This window comes from Colossoma macropomum, unplaced genomic scaffold (genome assembly GCF_904425465.1).
Source record: "Colossoma macropomum unplaced genomic scaffold, Colossoma_macropomum, whole genome shotgun sequence".
In the NCBI taxonomy this organism is placed as follows: domain Eukaryota; kingdom Metazoa; phylum Chordata; class Actinopteri; order Characiformes; family Serrasalmidae; genus Colossoma; species Colossoma macropomum.
Window position 1 is genome coordinate 37,686,918 of NW_023494790.1, and position 23,999 is coordinate 37,710,916.

Below are 23,999 nucleotides of genomic sequence, written 5' to 3' on the forward strand. Positions count from 1 at the left end.
AGTGTGTTTTTGTTCATGAACAAGAGCTGACTGTGTTTACTGTGCTGCTCAACTGTAAAGTCAATCTTTAACACCTCCACTGTAACACAACCCCACTAAATAGCTGTTAACTCAGCGCTACTAATGTGATTAGTGCACAGACAGTAAACAGACACCACAGAGATTATTTAAATGACAAGTATAAACTAAGTTCATTGGTAGCTTTAAGGCCCAAACTCAGTTCACTGGTTACTCGGGAACCTAAAAGGCTGAATGTTGTTTTAAGGACTCGGTACGCACTGTGGTTCCAAAGTGTAGAACCACTGTTTCCAGTCTACCAATTATAGAACAGATATGTTCAGTTCTAAAATATAATTGCAACATTCAAAGTCACTATGAAACACGCAATATACACCCACGCAGGCAATATACACCCATACACAAATCACATCAAGTGTGCACCATTGTGCTGTTCACTGAATAATCTTTGACAGTTACACTATATGGACAAAAGTTTTGGGACACCTACAGGAGCTTTTATGACTCCCATTCTAAACCCATGGGCATTAATATGGAGTTGGTCCCCCTTTGCAGCTCTAACAGCTTCCACTCTTCTGGGAAGCTTCTACAAGATGTTGGAGAGAGTCTGTGGGAGTTTATGCCCATTCGTCCAGAAGAGCATTTGTCAGGTCAGACACTGATGCTGGACGAGAGGGTCTGGCTCACAATCTCCGTTCTAGTTCATCCCACAGGTGTTGGATGGGGTTGAGGTCAGGGCTCTGTGAGGGCCAGTCAAGTTCTTCCACACCAAACTCACCCAGTCAGGCCTTTATGGAGCTGCTTTGGTCACTGGGTCTCAGTCATGCTGGCACAGAAAAGGTTCTTCCCCAAACTGTTCCCACAAAGTTGGAAGTGTACAGTTGTCCAAAATGTCTTGGTGCTGAAGCATTAAGATTTCCCTTCACTGGAACTAAGGGTTCTAGACCAACCCCTGAAAAACAGCCCCATAGCATCATCCCTCCTCCACCAAACTTTACAGCTGGCACAGTGCAGTCAGGCAGGTAACGTTCTCCTGGCATTCGCCAAACCCAGACTCGTCCATCAGACTGACAGATAGAGAAGCTGATTGGTCACTCCACAGAAAACGTTTCCACTGCTCCAGAGTCCAGTGGCGGCGCTTTACTCCACTCCATCCGACGCTTGGCATTGTGCTTGGTGATGTAAGGCTTGCATGCAGCTGCTCGACCATGGAAACCCTGCCATGAAGCTCCCGGTGCAGTTTTTGTGCTGATCGTTGGAGACTTCTATGCTCTAAGTTCCTCAGAACTCGGCAACCCGCTCTGTAACTTTACATGGTCTGAGACTTTGTGGCTGAGGTGCTGTGGTTCCAAAATGCTTCCACTCTTCAATAAAACCACTCACAGGTGATCGTGGAATATCTAGGAGGGAAGACATTTCACAAACTGACTTGCTGCAATTCAGTGAGCTCTTTAGACCCATTCTTTCACTAATGTGTATAAAGTCAGGCTGCATGGCTAGAGGCTTGATTTTATACACCTGTGGCAATGAGACTGAATGAAACACATGAATTCAATGATTAAGAGGAGTGTCCCAATACTTTTGTCCATATAGTGTATGTTGCTTGCTGATCATAGTCTACAGTTTAACCCCTTAAAGTTCCAGGCTTATTACATACTAAAGCCTATTAATCAGTAACTTCAATGCAAACTGGCTGAGCTGTTCTTAGATTACAGAAGTGTGTAATAAAACTTTGGACCTGCCGGCGGGACCTGACCATTTAAGGGGTTAATGAACTACACTACTACACTGCTTTGCAGAAGAACTGTTTACTTTAATTCTTATAAATAATACATGAAATGTAATTATTTTATTTATGTTTTTATATTTTGTCCTCATTTTGTAAAAAGAGCAATAAGCTATTTCCTTTATTTAGCTGCAAATACATGGATACATACATAGCATCAGATAACTGCACTACAATGCTAGTACTGCGCAAATTCACAGATTTCATATAATTACTAAAAAAATGTAAAAATGCCAAACAATAATGATGTAAATCATCAAGATGTAAATCATCAAGAATCAATTTCTAACAAAATTATTATCAGGATTGGTTATAATACAATTCATGTCCAGACTGATGGAGTTCTAATGAAATAAATACCCAGAATGCCTTGCATATTTCAAAAGGGGTGACTGTGAGTCTTCGTAACGATAAACAGTTTATGTGACATTTTTGTTAAATTCATATAAGCACGGTGTGGCATTGTTCGATGTCTGATATTTAATTAAAGGGGTCACTAAAATGTAAATAAAGCATAATTTGGCTTCTTAATGTAAAATGTTGTACAAAACAGAAAACAAAACAACTGATAATCCATAATAAGGGTGGAATGGTTAAAATATGGGTTTTCACAGCTGGGGCTCAGATCTCAAGGTAAAAAATTGTAAAAAAATTACTGTAAGTTGATAATTACAGTTTATTATTTATCATTTAATAAATACTTGTTCCCAAAATACTCAAAACACTGAATAATGTTAATTAGTGTCTAGTTTACAATATTTAAACTTTACTGTCTAAATCTTAAAATAAAATCTATCTATCTATCTATCTATCTATCTATATATATATATATATATATGTATATACCTATATATATGTATACAACTTACATTAATAACATGAGAAGTGATCTGTTGATTGTTGTGCCCTGCAAAAAAGCAAAAAAAGAAGAATTCTTCAATAAAAACAATAAATCATTTACAATATTACAATATTTCAAAATTTCTACATTATGAAAGTTATAATTCAACTACATGAAATATTACTTTGATTTCAAAGTCATTTCAAACAGTAGTATATTTAACACACAAAACAGTTACTACCATCCAAACAGTGAAGTTCAATGATAAAATAAGTGATCTACCTCGAGATTTAACCACTTCTGAAATACTGGAAATTCTGGACATTAATAAACGGGAAACATATATGAATAAATTATTCATAAATATATGAATAACTGGGGCAACCGACCATTGACAGGTTTGGTCATTTGTCTGAGTTGAGTGGAGGCCGATGAGGTGTGACGTTCAATGTGAATGTGAAACTGAAAAACATTAGTCAAAGTGATGATGTCACTGTAAGTTTCATAATATCATAAGGTTCTTACTGTTACAGTTACTGTGATTCAACAGATTTTGCTCTTCGAGAAAATGTTGCCAAATGAAACCATCTTACATGTAGTCAATATATCTAATATATAAGATTTCTGTAAGAATATCATTACAATCAATAAAATTATTTTATACAGATGTTTTTTTAATTATTTTACTAATAATTATGTAGACAGTTGAACTGGATGTACTAAATAAAACTATATAACACAAGTAAAACATGTAGGAAGGAAAACATGGTGAGCAGTTAGATCCCATTGTTTTAAAGTAAATGTGTCCCAAAGTCTGAAACTCAGTGTGGAACATTAAGAACTGTCATATTTTCTGCAGTTAATGAAAAATATGATGATTTTATGTGTGACAGCTGTTCAAAGCTGTGTTTGCTGGCTTTCATGTATTGGCTGTGTTTTTGAGCTCAAAATGAGCTAAAATTGTCACAGAAACAGTCACTACTGAGTTATGATTGTTTTGGTAGAGACTAAATGGAATGTTCAGTCATTAATTTTAATAAAATAAACATAATTAAGGTTTAGGGTCACTCAAAGCAAAAGGATTTTAGTCTAAAGTCAAAGATCAGTTAAAAGTCCCAAATGTGTTTCAGCTCTGACTTTGAACCAGTTCAGCTGAATCATCTATGCTGGCAACAAACACTGATCAGGCATAACATTATGACCACCTCCTTGTTTCTACGCTCATTGTCCATTTTATCAGCTCCACTTACTATATAGGTGCACTTTGTAGTTCTACAGTTACAGACTGTAGTCCATCTGTTTCTCTGATACTTTGTTAGCCCCCTTTTACCCTGTTCTTCAGTGGTCAGGACCCCCATGGACCCTCACAGAGCAGGTACTATTTGGGTGCTGGATCATTCTCAGCACTGCAGTAACACTGACGTGGTGGTGGTGTGTTAGTGTGTGTTGCGCTGGTCTGAGTGGATCAGACAAAGCAGTGCTGCTGGAGTTTTTAAACACCTCAGTGTCACTGCTGGACTGAGAATAGTCCACTAACCAACAATATCCAGCCAACAGCGTCCTGTGGGCAGCGTCCTGTGACCACTGATGAAGGACTAGAGGATGACCAACACTGTGCAGCAGCAGATGAGCTATCGTCTCTGACTTTACATCTACAAGGTGGACTGACAAGGTAGGGGTGTCTAATAGAGTGGACAGTGAGTGGACAGTGTTTAAAAACTCCAGCAGCACTGCTGTGTCTGATCCACTCGTACCAGCGCAACACATACTAACACACCACCACCACGTCAGTGTTACTGCAGTTCTGAGAATGATCCATCACCCAAATAGTACCTGCTCTGTGAGGGTCCATGGGGGTCCTGACCACTGAAGAACAGGGTAAAAGGGGGCTAACAAAGTATCAGAGAAACAGATGGACTACAGTCTGTAACTGTAGAACTACAAAGTGCACCTATATAGTAAGTGGAGCTGATAAAATGGACAATGAGCGTAGAAACAAGGAGGTGGTCAGAATGTTATGCCTGATCAGTGTCCTTCATAATGGACACAGGTGAATGTATTTCCTATGGGATTCACTGTAAGGTTCTCACTCTACTCACCCATCTTTACTCACTAATCTACTGATTAAAGAAACTGATGTATTTGATGTGAACCTCCTGTAAAAGCGAGGTCAAAGGGTGACAGACAGTCCTTTTAAAGCAAGATCAGCAGTTTCTTCATTGTGCAACTCCTCCATGGAGGGAAGTGGGAGCAGCTCTGTGGCCTCAGTTGTGATAAGCCGTACTTCACCTTGGCACCCAGAGCCTGAAAGGCCAGATCTCTTAGAAAGAGGATATCGTGTTCTGCCATGTCGTGTTCCGGTGGTACGTCTGGGCTGGTTTGCGGTCCACTGTTCATGTGATTTCCTATGGAAAGAACACAGAGCAGAGCAGAGAAAAGCTGAGATAAGTCATGAGACGTACAGTAGCTCAGAAAAAGGTTCCCACCAGTTAACAGAGCCGGAGCACGACTCAGTTTCAGTTTCCAGCGTTACTCAATGCAGATAGGGAATGTTTGGATATGATTGAATGCCAGTGTGACTTTTTTCAGGTTTTTCATCCAGCAGTACGTTCACGCTGTGTCATACCTGACCACACACACCCACTCCCATACACACACACACACACACACACACACATATACGCACACACAACCATTCACATGTCCCCTCACATGCTTTAGCTACACTATATAAGAAAGGCAGGACAATAGAGAAGATATCATTACCTGATATCCGAGCTCTGATTCGTCTGAATGGACGCTGTGGTCGGTGTGCTGTGCCTCTTGGCTTTTGGACTTTTTTACGTCCTGTGTTCTGTTTATCTGCTGCGTAACCCTCAGATTCTCCACAAGAAGAAACAGTTGGCGTTTCAATGCAGACACATTTCCCACAGAGGAGGTGAGTGTCCACTCTTCTTTTTTCTTTTAATAATTACTTTTTACACTGTAATATGCAACAATTTTCTGTACTGCTTTTATCCACTATCACACTCTCAGAAAAAAGGTACTAAAAACTGGGGCAGTGCCCCTCTAGTCACTGGGGTGGAACCCTCAAGGCTACATCTAAGTACCTTTAGTCAGGGAACATAATCGTATTATAATCCATTGCAATTCATTTTAGGTTGTATTGACTCCACACACCCCGTCTCGTCTCTAACCTTGTTTTATTGTAGAGTTTTAAAGCATTCGGCTATGAAAAACTACAAAAATGTACCTTAAAGAAAAACTTCTTTAAGGTACAAAATTAGACCTGAAAACCAAAGTTGTGCCTCACGTTTACATTGTTTGTACCTTGAACGAAAACTGTACCTTTTTCTGGCAGTGTGGTCCACTCTCTGGTCATGTGTGTTTATTAGTTCTGCTCTGCTTAAGCGTCTGATGATCTTTTGGTCTTCAGGTGCTGGAGAGAAGATAGAAAACACTACTGAGGCTTTTACACAGTAAGTATCTCCGTCTCTCTCCATTCAATTCTATCCAATTTAGTTACATTTCCAGGCCTGACTGTGAAATACTCCACTGCAAAAGACTAAGGGTCTTACAGTACACATGATAATAATCATTTTTTATACTGTGGTTGTGATACAACATTGTGACTCTAATATATTGGCAACACTTTACAAAACACTCTCAGAAATAAAGGTACTAGACCGTCACTGGGGCAGTACACGTCCCACTGGGGTGGAACCCTCAAGGGTCCATCTCAGTACCTTTAGTCAGGAAACATAACTGTACCATAATCCACTGAAATGACATTTTCTAAATTGACTCCTCACACCCTGTAATCCTTTAATAATCTGACTAATCGCTCAATCGGAATAGAATACGTTCATGTAAACACCTCAGTCTGAATAGTCTAGTCTGATTGAGGCCATTCTGAATACAGTTCCTATCCGACTGATCGAGGTGGTTAATCCTGTAAATAATCCGTTAAATAGAAGAATAATATCCGTGTAAACGCCTGTATCTGATTACATTCCCTATCAGACAGTTTAAGTCCGTTCTGATCATGTTCGTCGCGTCATAGTGAAAGCTTATACCGTTCAACATGGCGGAGCAGAAACTGGTCTGCAGAGGAGACGAAGTTTATGCTCTGATCTTTAAAAGACGGAGGTGGGACGGACGTCCAGCTTATGCGTCTCAGAACACGACGTCTTCCTCTCAGCCTTCTTTAATAAGGACATTTGAAGGACGTTTTCCTGAGTCTGACATCATTTTAAAGGAATTAAAAACAGAATTTTAGAGGAATTAAAAACACTCACGTGATGCTCGTTGTCATGGTAACGTCTGCACCAAGTTCTCTACGCATGTGTGCCAGTTTGGATCTGATTGCTTGTAGTGAGCATGTAAACAGAGATTTTCCATTAGATTGCAGGATACACCTTGGACAGGTCGCCAGTCCATCACAGGGCAGACACACAGACATACACATTCACACTCACACCTAGGGGCATTTTGGCTTCTGAAATAGGAAGCCAGATTTTCAGCATGGATGGAGTCTCAGCAGCGGTGGCTGCTGCAGTTGTTGATGAGACGTGTTTGAGTCATGCTGTGGAGGCTGAGAGAGCCCTGTAGAAAGTGTTGGATGAAAGCACATTTGACCCTCCGTAAAAAGTTCACAGTGCCCCTAAAAGAGATTACAATTCTCAATAAAAAGGAGAAGCGGCTGTACTGTGACTCCAGCCACAAATGCAGACCAAGCAGTCCGCTGAACAACCCGTTCTCACGTCTGAGAGTGGGAACAGGGCCGGAGATGAACATGTCTTTAACCACAGTCTGCCAGCAGATAAAAGAGTCTGACAAAGCTTCTCTTCAGCACTTCTGAATCTCTCGGTGGGATGTCATTTGTCCCAACATGTACTGTAATGTTAGTAAGTCGGGTAATAAAGAGTAACAGTGGAATAACATTATTATTACTACAGCTAAGTATTAGTACAACTGCTGCTGTTGTTCCTGTTACTACTGCTAGTGTGTGATATACCCCCTTCACTCACCATAGCAGTGCTAGTGCTACTTCAATGGCACCAAAATCTTTGGTTTAGTGGTTGTTCTTCTGTAGAGTCTCTTTTCTAGTGCGGTTCTGCGCGCTTCCTCACATTGACTGATTTCTTCCTCGTCTCCTCTTCTGTCTTCAGTGTGAGAAATGAGGAACAGTCACTCTTTACACCACACTCTTGGGAAACTGGGCGAGTTTTCAGATTTACAGATCTGCTACAGAACATTGTAAAGATTTTCAGTGGTATACCGGACAGGGTTGCCAGATTGCTTCTATAGTTTCCAGCCAAAAAAAGTGTTCAAAACCTGCCAAAATGCACGATAAACCACCCAAGAAATAGGCCATTTAACTATTTCATTGAAGAACCAAAACTCAAAGAATCCAAATCTTTTTACTTCATTTTTAGTATCCTTGTCAAACATCTAAAACGCATGCACAGAGAAACTATAAATAATTTCAATAAAATAATAATGTAGAGTAACCTGGGCAATCAGGAGAGACTATAATGTATGTCAATCAAAGTTTTAATGACTGATTGGATGTGTGAAGTTAGACCTATTAAGCTGCATTATTAAGTACTGCAGTTCACTAACTCAATATACTTTTTAAAAACCCACCAAAATAATGACAAACCAGCCCAAATTTTGTCCACCAACCAAACCAAAGCACTTTTTCTCCTGCCAAATCCAACCCAAAATCCACCCAATTTGGTGGGAACCTGCCCAACCAGTTTGCTACATCGCCACCCTGAGGCAGACCAGCGCTGCAGCTCTAGTTAGTTAAGAATACCAAAGACCTAACCAGGAGCATAGGTTTATTTAAGGGACCCCCTAGAATTTTAATGACATTCAGGGGGGTCCAAGAGGTTCATTAGAAGGTCCCACACCCCACAGGACCCCAAGTATTTCACACCTTGACAACTAATACTAAAACTACCACTACAACTAATGCTAACATCAATACTGCCAAGCAGTACAAATGTGTATGATTTTTAAATAATAGAAAGTAAATGCACGTATAAACAAACACGTTTAGTCACTCTAAAGTCATCCTCTCTTTCTTCCACAGTGCGATGAAAGCAGGAACTGAGATGCTTGAACTGGACTGTCATTTAACTCAAGATGGTTATGTGGTCGTGTCCCATGACAAGAACCTTGAAAGACAAACTGGATACAATATTGACATCTCGTCCCTGAAATTACAGGTTTGCATAATGAGAATTCTGCTCAACATGGTTTGCACATCTATAAATCTTAACCGGCCCCAATGATGTTAATGTCCAAATGCATTTTTATTGTAGGAGTTGCCACCCTATAAAGAAAAACTGGAGGTCACATTCTACGTCGGTAAGTTTCAGTTCAGACTTCAACACAATGCAAGGTTGTTCAACCGAGCAATGCTAATATGGCTAACAACTAATGCAGGGGTCTCAAACTACCAGCAGCATCACGTATTTATAATTTGTACTTAAAAATACTTACAAGTCTTTTATTTCCCTTTTTTAGCAGCTGAACATTTACATTACATTACGTTTTCGTTAGTGACACAGACACTGTGTCTGATTCCCCAACATAAGCTCTATAAACTCAGCTCAGACTGATGATTATGATGCTAAAGAGGAACCATTCATATGCAATCCAGGTGCAGCATGAAGGCTGCACACTGAGCTGCAATACAGCTACAGCTAACTCAGCTATTATTCTAATTTAGACTGATAGTCTAATCAATCAGCACTCAGAAGCTGTAATGCTAACCAATCAGCACTAAGTAGCAGTAATGCTACCCAAACAGCGATCAGTAGCAGTAATGCCAACCAATCAGCACTCAGTAGCAGTAATGTTAACCAATCAGCACTCATTAGCAGTAACCAATAAGCGCTCAGTAGCAGTAATGCTAATCAATCAGCTCTCAGTAGCAGTAATGCTAATCAATCAGCTCTCAGTAGCAGTAATGCCAACCATTCAGCACTCAGTAGCAGTAATGCCAACCAATCAGTGCTCAGTAGCAGTAATGCCAACCAATCAGTGCTCAGTAGCAGTAATGCTAACCAGTCAGTACTCAGTAGCAGTAATGCTATACAATCAGCACTCAGTAGCAGTAATGCTGACCAATCAGCGCTCAGTAGCAATAATGCTAACCAATCAGCGCTCAGTAGCAATAATGCTAACCAATCAGCGCTCAGTAGCAGTAATGCTAACCAGTCAGCACTCAGTAGCAGTAATGCTAACCAATCAGCACTCAGTAGCAGTAATGCCAACCAATCAGCACTCAGTAGCAATAATGCTAACCAATCAGCGCTCAGTAGCAGTAATGCCAACCAATCAGCACTCAGTAGCAATAATGCTAACCAATCAGCGCTCAGTAGCAGTAATGCCAACAGTAGTAGCAGTTGGCTGCAATTAGTAGTGACAGAAGACTTGTTAACACACACTGACTAAGAGCTTAAATGGGTGAATATGTTTGGTATGGTTCAAATAAATTGCAAAAACAGAGACACTTTTTTCTTCTGCGTATTTCACACGGACCTCATGGAGAAGACCACGTAGCTGGTGGCCCCCAAGTGGGCTGTATTTGAGAATACATTGTAAATATGTGAGCTGCTGGTAGTTTGAGAACCCTGAACTAATGGATGCCGATGACAGTGAGTGAAAATCCCCTAAATCTCCATCAGGGCACTACAGCACAGGCAAGGACCGGAAATTTGTTCTGCTGGAGGACGTCTTTAAGAAGTTCCCTCAAATGCCCATCAACATCGAGGTCAAGGAAAACAATGACGTGCTCATAGAAAAGGTATTAGCATATTTTGCCTTGCTGATTACCTTATCTTACCACTGTAATCAGCTGGAATTGATGAGATTCTACTTGCTCTTCTACATTCGACAGGTCTCCTCTCTAGTGAAGAAGCACAACAGAGAGAGCATCACCGTCTGGGCCACTGAAGACTCGGACATCATGACAAAGTGCAGGAAACAGGTACAGCATGATAGCATAAACCTATAAGATCATCATGTTTACCTCTCGTTCACTGAATTATGCTGAATTTTTTTCATTTCCTTTTTAAGCAGAGATTTATTTATTTTTTTTTTGCAATCATTCCTTAAGTCACAATCTGCACTCACAGACTAGCCTGTAGCTCACAGTGCCTTTGGGAAACTGGGCCTTATATCCTAGAGCAGGGGTCGGCAACATGTGGTGCAGCTCTTTCACTGCCCTGTTGTGGCTCCACAGCAGAATCAGATTTGTAGGTAGAAATAAAATAATCCTCCTTTACAGTAAAATAAAGCTCTGCTGATCGTTCAACACAGTTTAACAATAAATGGTCTTAAACTCTGGAGTTAATGTAGAACTGCTAATTCACCCTTTAACCCTGAAGACCAGCGCAGACTGCTGGTCACCATAGCAACACATACAACAATTTCGCCTAGCTAGTAGCTAACGAAACGGCAAAGAGAGAGATTTAAGACGAACATTTAGAGACGAATGGACTTATTTTGCATTTATAATCACTCCAGCTCGTTTCCTGATATGTTTAATCTGCAGTGAGAAACTGAAACACTAAAAAGTCGCAAAGCTAAAGTCCCATTCGAATTGTCCCATTCCACCTTAAATGGTGCAGCAGTTACATTCTGGCACCTCAGTCACCATTTAAGGTGGAACAGGAAAATTCAAACAAGAAGCTGGCGAATGAGAAGCGACTTCAGCCTCGCAAAAAGTCGAACATTGAGAGACATTTTACAAGAAACTTCTACTTTTGTGGAAAAGTTTCCTGCTGGAGATGTGAGAAAAGCGACTATAGCTGAGCAAAAGCTTAAAGTAGAGCAAAGTAAGTCTGTGTTTTCATTTATATTATATTTTTATCCCATACTAGTATATCAGCACACACTGAGACATATTTACAGCCAAGATGGTAAAATGGACATAAAATGTTGTGGCTCTCAAGGTGGTTTGATTTTTTTTTGTTAAAAGGAAAAAATGGCTCTTCTTAACATTTGGGTTGTGAACCCTGCCCTAGAGTGTCTGCCTTCTTAGAAAGACAGACACTCTGGTTCCTAGGAGTGGAGGGTAGGGGTGGGCAATATGACAATATTTTATCGTTACTGTGATAAACTATGTCACAATATGCATTTGTGAGCATATCGTGGGCACCGTCAGTACATTGAGAACACTGACTAACTACGTTGTATTACAATGTGTGCACAATTAGCCCTGTTTAATTAGATTTAGTGCAGTGCTTCTTGTGAAACATCGAATAAAAATCATTGTAGCTGTAAGTTTACTATTATTTTCATAGTATTTTTATTTGTGGCACTACAGATTCTATTTTCTCTGTTCCAACATATAAAAAACAAAATATCGTGATGCATATCATGTCTTGAAGTATTGTCATATACATTTTTTTTCCATATTGCCCACCCCTACTGGAGGGTTGATAGTACCATGATGCTAGATTTGATTAGTCTGCCTTTTTGCCTTTGGCAGGGCACTTAACCCTTACTGCCCCAGGTGGCCCTGCTCAGCTGCCCCCAGTCTGGACATTGTTGGCCAGTTTCTGTTGTAAAATGAAGCAGTGAAATATACCTTTATATATAACTGCAGCTCAATCTCTTGCGCAGTGCCCTGCCATGCCCTACAGCTTCACCATGAGACGAGGCCTTCTCCTCTTGGTGCTATTCTACACTGGCCTTCTGCCCTTCATGCCTCTGGGAGAGAGTCTACTACAGTTCTACCTGCCCAGCATAATCAACAGGTCAGTAGCTTCCCAGTCTAAAAACCACAAGAGGAAGAATCAGTAGATTTATTCCAGCTTGCAACTGAAATATACACCGATCAGGCATAACATTCTGACCACCTCCTTATTTCTACGCTCATTGTCCATTTAATCAGCTCCACTTACTATACAGGTGCACTTTGTAGTTCTACAGTTACAGACTGTAGTCCATCTGTTTCTCTGATACTTTGTTAGCCCTCTTTTACCCTGTTCTTCAGTGGTCAGGACCCCCATGGACCCTCACAGAACAGGTACTATTTGGGTGATGGATCATTCTCAGCACTGCAGTAACACTTACGTGGTGGTGGTGTGTTAGTGTGTGTTGTGCTGGTACGAGTGGATCAGACACAACAGTGCTGCTGGAGTTTTTAAACACTGTGTCCATTCACTGTCCACTCTATTAGACACTCCTACCTTGTCAGTCCACCTTGTAGATGTAAAGTCAGAGACGATAGCTCATCTGCTGCTGCACAGTTTGTGTTGGTCATCCTCTAGTCCTTCATCAGTGGTCACAGGATGCTGCCCACAGGACGCTGTTGGCTGGATATTAGCAATGGAAGCTAACACCTCACTAGTTAGCATGATGCTGACTGCATGCCTACATCATCATCCACTGGCCTCATCAGAGGATCGTAAGTTCAATCCCTGGTGATGCTACAGCCGGTAGAGCGCGGTAATGCGGCTCTGCAGCTAGATCCTTCTCGTTTGAAGATGCGGTGGTGCTTCATATGACTCAGAAGAAGCCTGTGTTTGCCTTCGCCCTCCTAGTGCTGATGGTATCATGTAATGGGAGGAATCCTAACTACCGGGAGGAACTGGATCGGACTAAAATTGGAAAAAATTGATACAATGCTGCACCACAGAATATTACATAATATTTAATATTAAATGCCAGTTTTCGGGCTACACTGCCCCTTTAAGCATAATCAAACAGGCTTATGTAGTTTCCTGTACAACACACCGCCTCTGTTTTTAGCTATGCAACGTACATCTGTCCATGTTTACAGATAACAGGGTGTCATACAGTGTCAAAGCGTGAAATCACATACATACACTGGCAACTTATTTTGTTTTGCTGTGGTAGGTTAACATGTCAATTGTGTGTGCTCTTATAGAACCTACATTCCAGAAGAATCCATACTGAAGAAAAGATTTGTGGTCTTTCTCATGGAAAAGTAAGTAAATTCTACAAGCTTTGAAGATTCATAAAAAATTGCATCCATTGAGGTCAGTTTTGTTGAGTTTAGAGGGTTTTTGGTAAAACTACCTACATGGGGAATAACACTGTACTGACATAAAGGCCCTTAAACTAAACTGAACGTTATTTATTACATTTATAACAGTGAATATATGCAAATTTTGCAATTCAGGTAAAATAATGCTATACTTTCCTGTTTATTTTTACTTCGATGCTTCATAACAGAGTTACAAACAGAACAAACGTTACTTTAGTTGGTAACACTTTACCAAAGGGTAGCATTCATAAAGGCAACGACACCTGCATAAGCCTTTCGTTACAACTGACATAAACTTATATAATCATTTATAAGGCTTATTCCAACAAGTGTCCACTTTCATAACACTTGCTGAGGTGAAATGTGTGGAGAGGAATTTGTGCCAAATTGAAATACAATCACTACAGTGGAAAAAATATGAAATGCAACGCACACGACTTCACTTTTTCATCTAGTACCATCCAGAATACATGGCAAAAATGAAAAACAGAACCTCTATTTCACTGCTTTCCCCTCACTTGACCTCAAATGAAAAACAGTATTTTAAAAAACAAAATGCTACATTGGTGTCAGAAGTGTGTCAGAATTTGTGTTGGCATCAAAATGGACAACAGTAGATCTTTATGACAAGTGACGCTTTCTGGAATAACTGTTAACTTAGGCTTATGTCAACTGTCATGAATACTGTAACATTACACTTTAGTTTAAGGCCCTTTATGTTGTTACATAATAACTGTGTTACCTATGTAGTCACTATGTGGGTGGCCTTAAGTGTTATTTTCTATTCTTCATTCTAGACTGACCATGAGGAAGTCTCTGTTTGACCACTTGGTGAAGCGTGGGATGCAGGTATGTTTTCCGCAACGCCGTAATCTGGATTATATCTGTACAACATAAAAACATATGGACACTGACACATTTCAGCCACAGCTCTGTAATCCAATCACAAAGAAAATCCAATCAGGATGTATTTCTCCTCCGCCGCTTCAGTCTTTTCGTTTTCACAATGCCTCTTTTATCCCTGTTTTATCAGAAAGGCTTATCTTTTTCCTTCTGTCTCGCTCTTTTCTTTCTCAGGTGCAGCTGTTTGTGTGTAACGAGGAGAACGACATGGACGCTGCCTTTTCAGTCGGCGCTACAGGAGTGATGAGCGACTACCCCACCGTCCTGTCAGAGTACCTTCGAAAGCACCCCGTCCCTCCCACTAAATGACACTTTCCTCTATACTACCTTCCATGTTAGACTATTTCTAAACATTTCTTTTAGCAAAAATCCTTCATATAGTTTCACAATTGACTACAAGTCAAATGCATTGCAGTTTTATTAGTTTTGAATACGTTTCTATGGGTAAAGGTGGCATATTTTGGGATTGTCATGCTGTTTAAAAGTTTGGAATCACTTAATATGAAACCAGTCTGGTTGTTTATAGTAGTGATCAAATGTCACTGCAGATTGTATATAGACAACTACAACACATTACTTATCATTTAATAACTTATTGCTCCCAAATTGTTTGAAATATAAATCCATTTTTGAGTCTAGTTTATATGTAAATCTTATTATTATAGTATATTAAATGATTCCAAATTTTTAAACAGTGTCGGACAATAACAGAGGACCCTCGCTGAAAAAGGTCGGGATAAAGTGCCCTGAGGGCCAGCGAGGTCACACCACCTCTAGGGGGTCTCGGTCTCTTCTTGAGATCGCTATGGTAACAGAGTCCGGTAGACGGGCAGCCAGCCGCTCCTTAAACACACTCAGAAACCCCCTCTCGCTGTTGCTATGGTCACTCAGGATCACACTCGTTCCCTTGGCAACGGCGTCCAGGACCTCATGATGGGACATCTCACCTGAGTGGGCAACCAGACCAGTGTTTAAAAGAACTGATATACGTTTAAATTATGTGATGTAAATTATTTTGTATTTTTTATTTACATTTTGTAGTTTTCATTCTAAATGACATCAATAAATGTCTAATAAGAAACTAATCTGAGCCAAAAAGTTTGCTTTCTTTTGAAATTACTTTTCAGCTAACTGAGTAGTTAGCATTTGATTAGCATAAAGCTAACACTCAGCTTCACGTTCAGCTTCTGTCTGGAACAGCTTTCACCTGAATAATGATGTGACTGTTCACCTTTCCTATCGTTTTAAAGGGCTTAAATCATGGAAAACTAAAGTCTCCTCACTTTTTGGAAATAAAAAAGTGATGCACATACTTAAAAAAGATGGAATGATGATCCTTCAAGGGTTCTTCAGTAATGAAAATGGTTCTATACAGAACCATGAACTCTCAAAGAACCCTTTGCATGATCAAAGAGTTCTTTGCATTGTGAAAAAGATCTTGATGTAAAGGGTTCTTTAAGCGTTCATGGATCTACAGAGAACTATTTACTTCACTGAAGAACCATCATTTTTAAGTGTGTAGTATTTAATTTCTGCTTTTCGAGAGAGGTACGATACAGCGCAACCAATCAGAATACAGCTCCTTTACATATATATCAATCAGTCTTAAAGGCACAGTAACAAAGCTGGCCTGTTTAATTTGAAGGGATGAGGTGAGGTTTGAAAATGGCCATGTAAAATGAATTCAAGCTTTTTTTTTTTTTGACATAAAAACACAAATGTCATTAGTACAACAGCACTTTAGGGCCACTGTTAATAAAAATAGCAGACTTTGAGAATAAAGTCATAATATTTAGAGAAAAAAAGTCATACGGTATGATATTTGAAGAATAAAGTCGTAATATTTAGAGAAAAATGTCGTAATATTTTGAGAAAACAAAGTCGCAGAATTACGACATTAAAGTGGCATTAATACCAGGAAAGGCCCACTTTATCCTCCAAATTTAACGACTTTTTTTCTGAAATTATTACGACTTTTTTCTCAAAGTCTATTATTTTTATTTTTATTAACAGTACATTTGTGGACCTCAGGGGAAACAAATAAATGCAAGATAAATGCAGGATATGGCCTTTATAAACTTTCTGGAAAAGCGCTGAGGGTGTTTGGTGTTGTGTGTTTTGTAAGGTACCTGTAATGTAGAGATCCGCTTTCACTCCCTGCAGGACAGAAGCTCCTGACCCAGCACAGACGGCCGCAGTCTTCACAACCGTGTCTTTAGAAATACAGACAGTCATCAATAAATACCAACTGAAAATAACAGACAGTAATGAAGTCCAGTCAATACTACAGACAACAAGCACCACTGCTCTGGACTTTCTGATAAAGAATCCCCACTGGACATGCAATTTAGTCCAGGATTAGGCCTGATCTACAGCTGGAAAAGAGGACAAAATCTCACCATTTAGTCTCCAATGGGCTTTCATACTGTAGTGTTTGTGAACCAACAGCTCATATTTCAAATTCATTCCTAAATGTAATATCTTTAGATGTCTTGGTAGATGAAGCTTCGTCCCCAACCTCAGTCAGAACAAAAGTAAACCACAAGACGGCATTCGACCCACAGTACAGGTCAAATGTACAGCTGTGTAGGTTGCAGATATGGTAGATGTGCAAATATCCAATAATTTTAATGTACATAACTGCCCATGCCAACACAAACGTTTATGACATTTAGAAACTGGGACTACATCTACCTTGATTAACATTACAGAGGATACAGCAGCTGTTTGTCTAAGGTTACAAATGCAGTACAACGAATAAAATGCAGATATTTTAGTGCAGTGATCCAGCATCACCTAAACCATTTGACTCTTCCAGAGTGCAATAAAAACGTAATTACATATCAGTCAAATCTAAACATGTGTCCGATATTTTTAGGCAAATATCTGATCACAATATCAATCCCTAGTTCCTCATATTGTTGGTTTTCATATTTACAGCCCAGGCTATGAAATTATGTAGAAGGAGCATGATGCCATCTTCGATCTTTGATTTTAAAATCTTCAATCTTAAAAATGTCCAAAGCAGGGATCCAAAACAAAAACAAGCTGTTAGTACTGAAATTATACTGCTATATATCGTGACTGGGATAAATTAAAAACGCACTGCAAAAGCAATCATGTGTTTCAAGACACGTTCAAGTGTTCAGGACTGACCTTCATTATTTTGACCAAAATAATTTCCTTTTGTTGGATTACAGAAGCACCCTGATTGATCAAAACACCCACAGAAACGCATCTAGAACTGTGATTGGTCAGGACGCTCACAGCATTGTGATAGGTTAAAGGGCTCATTTGCATGCTGCAGCCTTCTGTGATGTCAGGTTTAACAAAGGCTAATATCATGATAGCGATTAACAGACCACATTTTATGTCGAGTCCAGACTTTTACAAAGTAATCAGAAGTAAAAAAATACTGTAATTTATTCTGATTTCTTTTGCTTTAATCTTCCTTCCTGTCATTTCCATATCTTAAAAGGTTCTACATACAACATTTTAAACATGAATACAGCAGCAAACAGCTATTTTCTATGTGAAGACACAGTGGAGTAACAGGGTCCTGAGCACAGAATGAAGTCACGGCCCCTCTGGGTGTGTGTAAAGTTGACAAGGCTGAAGTTGGCTTCCTATTTGCATTTTCCCGTTCCACCTTAAATAGTGCTGCAGTTCTATCCTGCGCCTGAGACGCCTGAATGTAACTGCTGCACCATTTAAGGTGGAACGGGAAAATTCAAACAAGAAGTTGGCGAATGAGGAGCTGACTTCAGCTTCATGGAGAGCTGAAAGGCCTGAAAAGGGATGAGGAGGTTGCTCTGTTTCTTGACAGGTGGGCAACATTAACTTAATTTCTGCTGCTTTACAGAACCGATAGGTCAGTATTGTTTTGTCCCGTTTGCTAATGTTTGTGATCTGCAGCTGGTCAGCTTCACAGCAGCAACTGCTGCAACAGTTTGCGAACCCACTACCGAGCGAACGTTAGTGACATTACTTGCTGTGTCGTTGTTCGCTCTAACGTGGTATTTGTCCATACAATGTTTGCGAACGGTTTCATGGCCACAAAGATATAAAGAAACACAAGTTTTCCAGCCCAGTGTTTGTTGGCTTTGGCAATACGCATCCATGGATTCGGGTGGTGGAGCTTCTGAAGGAGCACTAAAGGGAGGGGTGTATTTGTTTTGCTGTTGAGTTCAAATATCAACAAACGTTGTCCAGAATCGTACAGTGCACTTCTTAAACCACCCCACCTACCTAAAGTTCTCTGCTCTCCCAGGGCCAGTCTGAGGTGAGGCAGGCCGAGGTGCGTCTTCATTCTCTGAACTGCCACAGCCACAGACACAGGCTCGTCCAAAACAATATGTCGCCCTTGACCACAGCCCAGCATGGGGGGGCTACAGATATAAACAAAATTAAATACAGTAAATCTCACAGAGACAGACGTTTTTAAAGCTTTTCATTACATTTTACAAGTTGCAATATGTACAATGACAATTAACATAAATTAAAATATCAGTTTTAGAAAAAAAAAACAGAAATAATGAACGTATATTAACTGTCCAGATTTCATTCGATTTTTATTATGAACATATCATATTTGCCAGTTGACACAGTGCTACTTCTCATTAGTGATGTATTTAATGAACTGCTAAGCTAAATTTGATGACCTTGATGCTAAATAAAACCAAACTTTTATACAGTAATGTACATGTTAGAAATAATACGTGCAGCCCACTAGAAAACTACACTGTCTGTTAAGTTTGGGGACACAATTGAATGTCCTAATATAAATGAACAGGGTTTCTTTGTCGTACTGAAATAACTGAACATATTACATAGAAAATGGTTTAGATTTTGCCATTTTCCTCTCTAAAAAAATGAAAAACTGAACTAGAAAGAGCCCCACCTCAGTAATAATGTCCTGTTATTCCCTTATTGTGATGTCACACTCATCAGCACTTTTTAGGTGTTTAAACCACCTCTAGGCCAAAAGAGTTTCAGTATGTGCTTTTAAAAGCAGTTTGGAAAAATGTTTAGGCCGAACCTGCTCTTCATACCAAAGAAGACACTTTAACTCATATAAATCCAAAATATTTGTAGTGCATCCAAAGTATTTCGAGTATTATTAAGTATTAATATTTACAGTATACAGTTTTATTACTTTACTATTAAAATGGCACCCCGGCCTGTAGCTGAGTTCAATATGTTATTTGTTGTGTAATGTGTTATTCCGTACTGAAGCCTCATCGGTTTGAAAGAATTTATAATTTTATATCACTTTCATGTTTTCGTTCATCGGTGTTCTCACACTACAATACCCAGCATGCATTACACAAAAATATCATACAGCGATTTGGAATCTCTGTGCTGTTGTGTTTATTAGCCTATTGCTCCGTGGCTAGGCTAGCTGACAAAATCATAAAGAAAACAGAGATTCTATCTTTACTGAGCACTAAATGGAAACCAGAGTCACCAAAGCAGCTTTAGCTTTTCAAAAGTTCCTCCCAACTTGGTGATTCATATCAGAAGTGGGTTTTCCTCGTGTTTAAACCAGGAAATCTGTGTCGCTATTAGACAGTAGGCATGTTTACAACTGATGTGATAATGGTTAACTTTTTCATTTTGGTCAGATTTTGCCTTTTAACTGCCATTTTAGCTGTTGACTAAATCTTTGTGGGTATTTTTTCTAACTTAATTGTAAACATTTCTCAGTCCCCAAACCTCTGACAGGTAACGTATAACAGAATAACTATAGAATATTAGATATAAATTCACAGCTTACCTGCTGAACCTGCGTGATGCTGAGGGACTGGCTGGCTGTGGCGTTTCCTAACACGGTCTGAACAACAGGGGTCAGTGCTGAGCTGGGACAGGTCAGGATCACTTGCTGTCCCCCTTCCTCATTTCTGATAACAAGCGGATGAAGAGATTAATGAATGTGGAAAATCTCATCATCATCCAAAAAGCGAGCAGCCTTTGAAGTGTGTCTGACCTGTTGTATCCTGGTCAGCTCAAACAGGAACATTCTGCGTGAACCTTTAACTGACCGAGGTCATTCCCTAGTGAACTTGGTGGATCTCAGGTTACGATAGTTTCACGTTTGTCTGACAGCCTGCTGGTTTTATTTGATCATTCATAATTAACCACATTATGTTAGAATTTAATATAACCTATTATGTTTAATTTATATCATAACTAATGCTATATTTGTATATATATTGTGTGATTCCAAACCACACATATACATTTTTCTTGTAATCCACTTTTCTGTGACAATTTTCCAACCTCTCTTTATGCATTAAACACGCTGTTTTTGTTGCTGTCTTTAAAGGGGAATTCCACCAATTTCTCTAAATTTCTGCATATTAAAATGTAAGCAACGTCAGAGTGGTTTGATGTGAAATGGTTGATTGTAGAGACTCTTTGCAGTGGTGTTGATAGGAACCAGAGGTCACCATGACTACACTCTGAGTTTTACATGCACTATTGATGATGGTAAAATAATGGGAAGTTACTTTAGGAACTATTTTACTTCACAACACCCTGCATGTACCTCTCCGCCAAGAATGTATTTAAAAAACTGAAAAGAGCCGAAATCTTTGCAAAGCTACCGTAGAACAGTGTCTCAGTCACTGGGCTGAACCAATCTTAATATGGCAAAGCTAAACTGCTGAATAGGTATATAAGTGAACGCAATTAGTTTTGTGACATCACAAAAACAAAGAGTACAAAATGGACTGTTTTTGGAGCTTAATTTCCATATATGGTCGGGGGAGGAAATGGTATGTTTAAAGTTTACATACTATATCAAACGCTTAGTTCATAAAAATCAAATTACTACCATTATTGAAATTACTGTGTTCCTGTGTAATACGGGCCCTTTAATGACACTGTAGTCACACACAGTTCAGTTCATATGTGAGTGACCACACACCTAAGGACAGTGTACTGAAATGCTTCACTGTTTTCTGTTTCCTTCAGTAGCTTCATGATACTGTCGAGCTCCTCTTGACTCCTGGCAGTGAACTCCAATCGATTCCTTTGGGGGGCGCTACAGAGAGCTTGGCTTAACACCGACACCCGCCCACCACCTGAAGACAGAAAGGAGAGACAGTGAATGAAAAAAGAAAAAGAAAATAAAAAAATGTGTTAATTTGTGGCAATTTTAATAATAGTAACCAACCTAATCCGCCAATCAGCCAATCGTTCAGGCCATCTTTGGCGCTGTCCCATGATGTATGCGGGGAGAAAACCGCAATCCCACCTTCTATGGCTCGGACAGCCAGTCGCTGCTTCCAGTCCTTCTGAACCAGCCGCTTGAATGGCCGAAACAGAGGTGGGTGGTATGAAACGATGAGGTCACACTGCATCGCTTCGGCCTCATCCATAACAGCGGATGTGAGGTCGTTAGTGAGCAGGATCGCTTTGACTGGACGTGGTTTGCTGGGTTCCACCAACAGACCGACATTATCCCACGATTCGGCCAATGAGAGCGGAGCGAGCTGCTCGAGAACTTCCAGAACTGCCTTTAACTCCATGGAAACAGCAGCCTGAGAAAGCCAACGAGATGCCTTCAGAGAGCGAGGAGGAGAGGAAAGGAGTGAGAAGAGGCGAGAAAGAAAAAGAACAGGGCGGTTGCAGAACGTATAAGAAGCTGAATAACGTAAAGAGGAACAGGAGCGTGTCGAGAAGTTCGCTCTCAGGGAGTGTCGACTGCTTTTGAAGGTGGCGCTACAGCTGAGGTTAAGTGGAGACAGACGGCAGCTCAGTGTGAAGAGTCTTCCAGACACGTTCCTACACTCAGAAAACATGGATGAAGTCCGACCTGTAAAAGAAAAAGAACTGTTAAATTCAAGGAACACATTTTATGTCCATCAAAAGTCCATTATGTCTATTAAAATGATATATTTGGTGTGAAATGCTAGGTTCTAAAGAGGCTTACCAAATCTGAATTGATCACAGTGGTAGTGATAGGAACCAGACGTCTGCCTCTAAAGCAGAAACATGACATGGTCATGAAAACGATGCCTGAGACACTATAGTTTCACGATAGTTCTGTAGAAGAGCTCTGGCCTAAAACATTTTTTTTGTGGCCGAGGGACACATGAAGGATGCTGTGAGACAAAATACTCCCCAAAGTTTATTTTTTCACATTTACTACAATTTTTCCATCATCAACATTCCACATAAACTCAGAAGACTCGTGTAGGTTCACTGGTGGTTCTGGATAGTAAATAAAATGTCTATATCTGTGTTGTAGTCATGGCGACCCCTGGTTCCTATCACCACCACTGTAAAGCAACTGAACCATTTCACACCAAACCACTCTGAATCACTCTGTTCACATCTCAAAGACGGGTTAATGCAAAAATTCTTAAAATTAGGTGGAGTTCTCCTTTAAAGTCAGTATGAATGCAGCCTATACACCCCTAAAACTCAGTGGGCACATTAAACCACGTAATAAATCCAGGGTTATCAATTAAATTCACATTCTACAACAAATCTGGATGAAATTTGAGCCTCATAGTCAAGCAGAAGGCCTTAGTCAGCTTTCTTTAGCGCGCTTCCCATCCTTTTACTATGGCAATGCATGCTAGTTAGCTATCCCAATTCAAGGTTTCCGTTCCACCTTAAATGGTACAGTGTGTGTATATATATTGCGGCTCCTGCAGCGCCCCAACGTTCAGCTGCACCGCTTAAGGTGGAACGGATAGTTCGAATAAGAGGCTGGCGAGTAGGAAGCTAACTCCGGCTTCGCCTCAAAACGAGTTCGCAGTGCGGAGATACTGAGCGGTCCGCATTATTAGCGACTTTAAAATGTGGAAATCTGACTTCTGTGACTGAAATAAAGTCAACTCTCCATCTAAAACTGTTTAAAACACAACAGAAAGTAAACTCACTGGCCGTCACTGCAGCGCCATGGATGGCCCGGTGGGCGGGGCCTCCGAACAACGTGAGATGTGATTGGACAAACGTAGCATTCGAGTGTTCTGCGTCTGATCACTCAAAACAAATTTAAACATTCTTGAAGGAAATAAAAGTTGTGTCGAGTGTGGACAGTTGCTTAATTGCCTTGTAGCATGTTTAAAAATAAAAATAAATAAAATATGTATTTTTTAAAATACAAAAAAAAGTCTCTGGGTATCGGAGCCAGAGACAGTTTTTCTCTTATTTTGGGATAATCAATATGAGAGACAAAATGTCGGTAAAACATCAGTGCTTTTATTGTTTATATTGTTTATATTGATGAAAAATCTTAGTAAGTAGCCTTGCATGTTTTTTTTTACTCCATTTTTCCCTGAAAACAAGTTAATTTTACTCGTTTTCTCGAGATTTTGTCATATTTATGTCAGTATCATGGTAAATTGAATGCGTTTTCTTGAGATCTTGAGTTATTTATATTATTATCTTGACAACAAATG

General features: G+C 39.9%; 2 protein-coding genes across 2 annotated transcripts; one reads left to right on the forward strand and one right to left on the reverse strand.

The window, feature by feature from the left end:
• Positions 1-4,681: 4,681 nt before the first annotated feature.
• On the forward strand, positions 4,682-15,046 carry gdpd3b (glycerophosphodiester phosphodiesterase domain containing 3b). The gene is made up of 10 exons (XM_036573314.1): positions 4,682-5,583; positions 6,082-6,124; positions 8,746-8,881; positions 8,978-9,023; positions 10,349-10,467; positions 10,561-10,650; positions 12,291-12,424; positions 13,561-13,620; positions 14,478-14,529; positions 14,758-15,046. Exons 1-10 carry the CDS (start codon positions 5,439-5,441, stop codon positions 14,890-14,892), a joined length of 960 nt encoding a protein of 319 aa, XP_036429207.1. The 5' UTR covers positions 4,682-5,438; the 3' UTR covers positions 14,893-15,046.
• Positions 15,047-15,081: 35 nt separating this feature from the next.
• On the reverse strand, positions 15,082-23,514 carry nif3l1 (NIF3 NGG1 interacting factor 3-like 1 (S. cerevisiae)). The gene is made up of 7 exons (XM_036573313.1): positions 23,478-23,514; positions 21,761-22,402; positions 21,512-21,668; positions 20,360-20,483; positions 18,832-18,970; positions 16,713-16,796; positions 15,082-15,530 (listed from the first exon to the last, which is right to left on the reverse strand). The coding sequence occupies exons 2-7, from the start codon at positions 22,386-22,388 to the stop codon at positions 15,346-15,348; spliced, it is 1,317 nt and encodes a 438-aa protein (XP_036429206.1). The 5' UTR covers positions 22,389-22,402; positions 23,478-23,514; the 3' UTR covers positions 15,082-15,345.
• Positions 23,515-23,999: the final 485 nt, after the last annotated feature.

Bases quoted from the DNA above. Each gene is read 5' to 3' on its own strand.
- gdpd3b (XM_036573314.1), top strand. From the start codon at position 5,439: ATGGACGCTGTGGTCGGTGTGCTGTGCCTCTTGGCTTTTGGACTTTTT. The intron at 8,882-8,977 runs GTTTGCATAATG...TTTTTATTGTAG, and splicing joins TCTCGTCCCTGAAATTACAG to GAGTTGCCACCCTATAAAGA. The intron at 13,621-14,477 runs GTAAGTAAATTC...TCTTCATTCTAG, and splicing joins GTGGTCTTTCTCATGGAAAA to ACTGACCATGAGGAAGTCTC.
- nif3l1 (XM_036573313.1), bottom strand. From the start codon at position 22,388: ATGTTTTCTGAGTGTAGGAACGTGTCTGGAAGACTCTTCACACTGAGC. The intron at 20,484-21,511 runs GTGTGTGGTCAC...GCTTGTTATCAG, and splicing joins TTTCAGTACACTGTCCTTAG to AAATGAGGAAGGGGGACAGC. The intron at 15,531-16,712 runs GTACCTTACAAA...TTGCCCACTCAG, and splicing joins AGCGGATCTCTACATTACAG to GTGAGATGTCCCATCATGAG.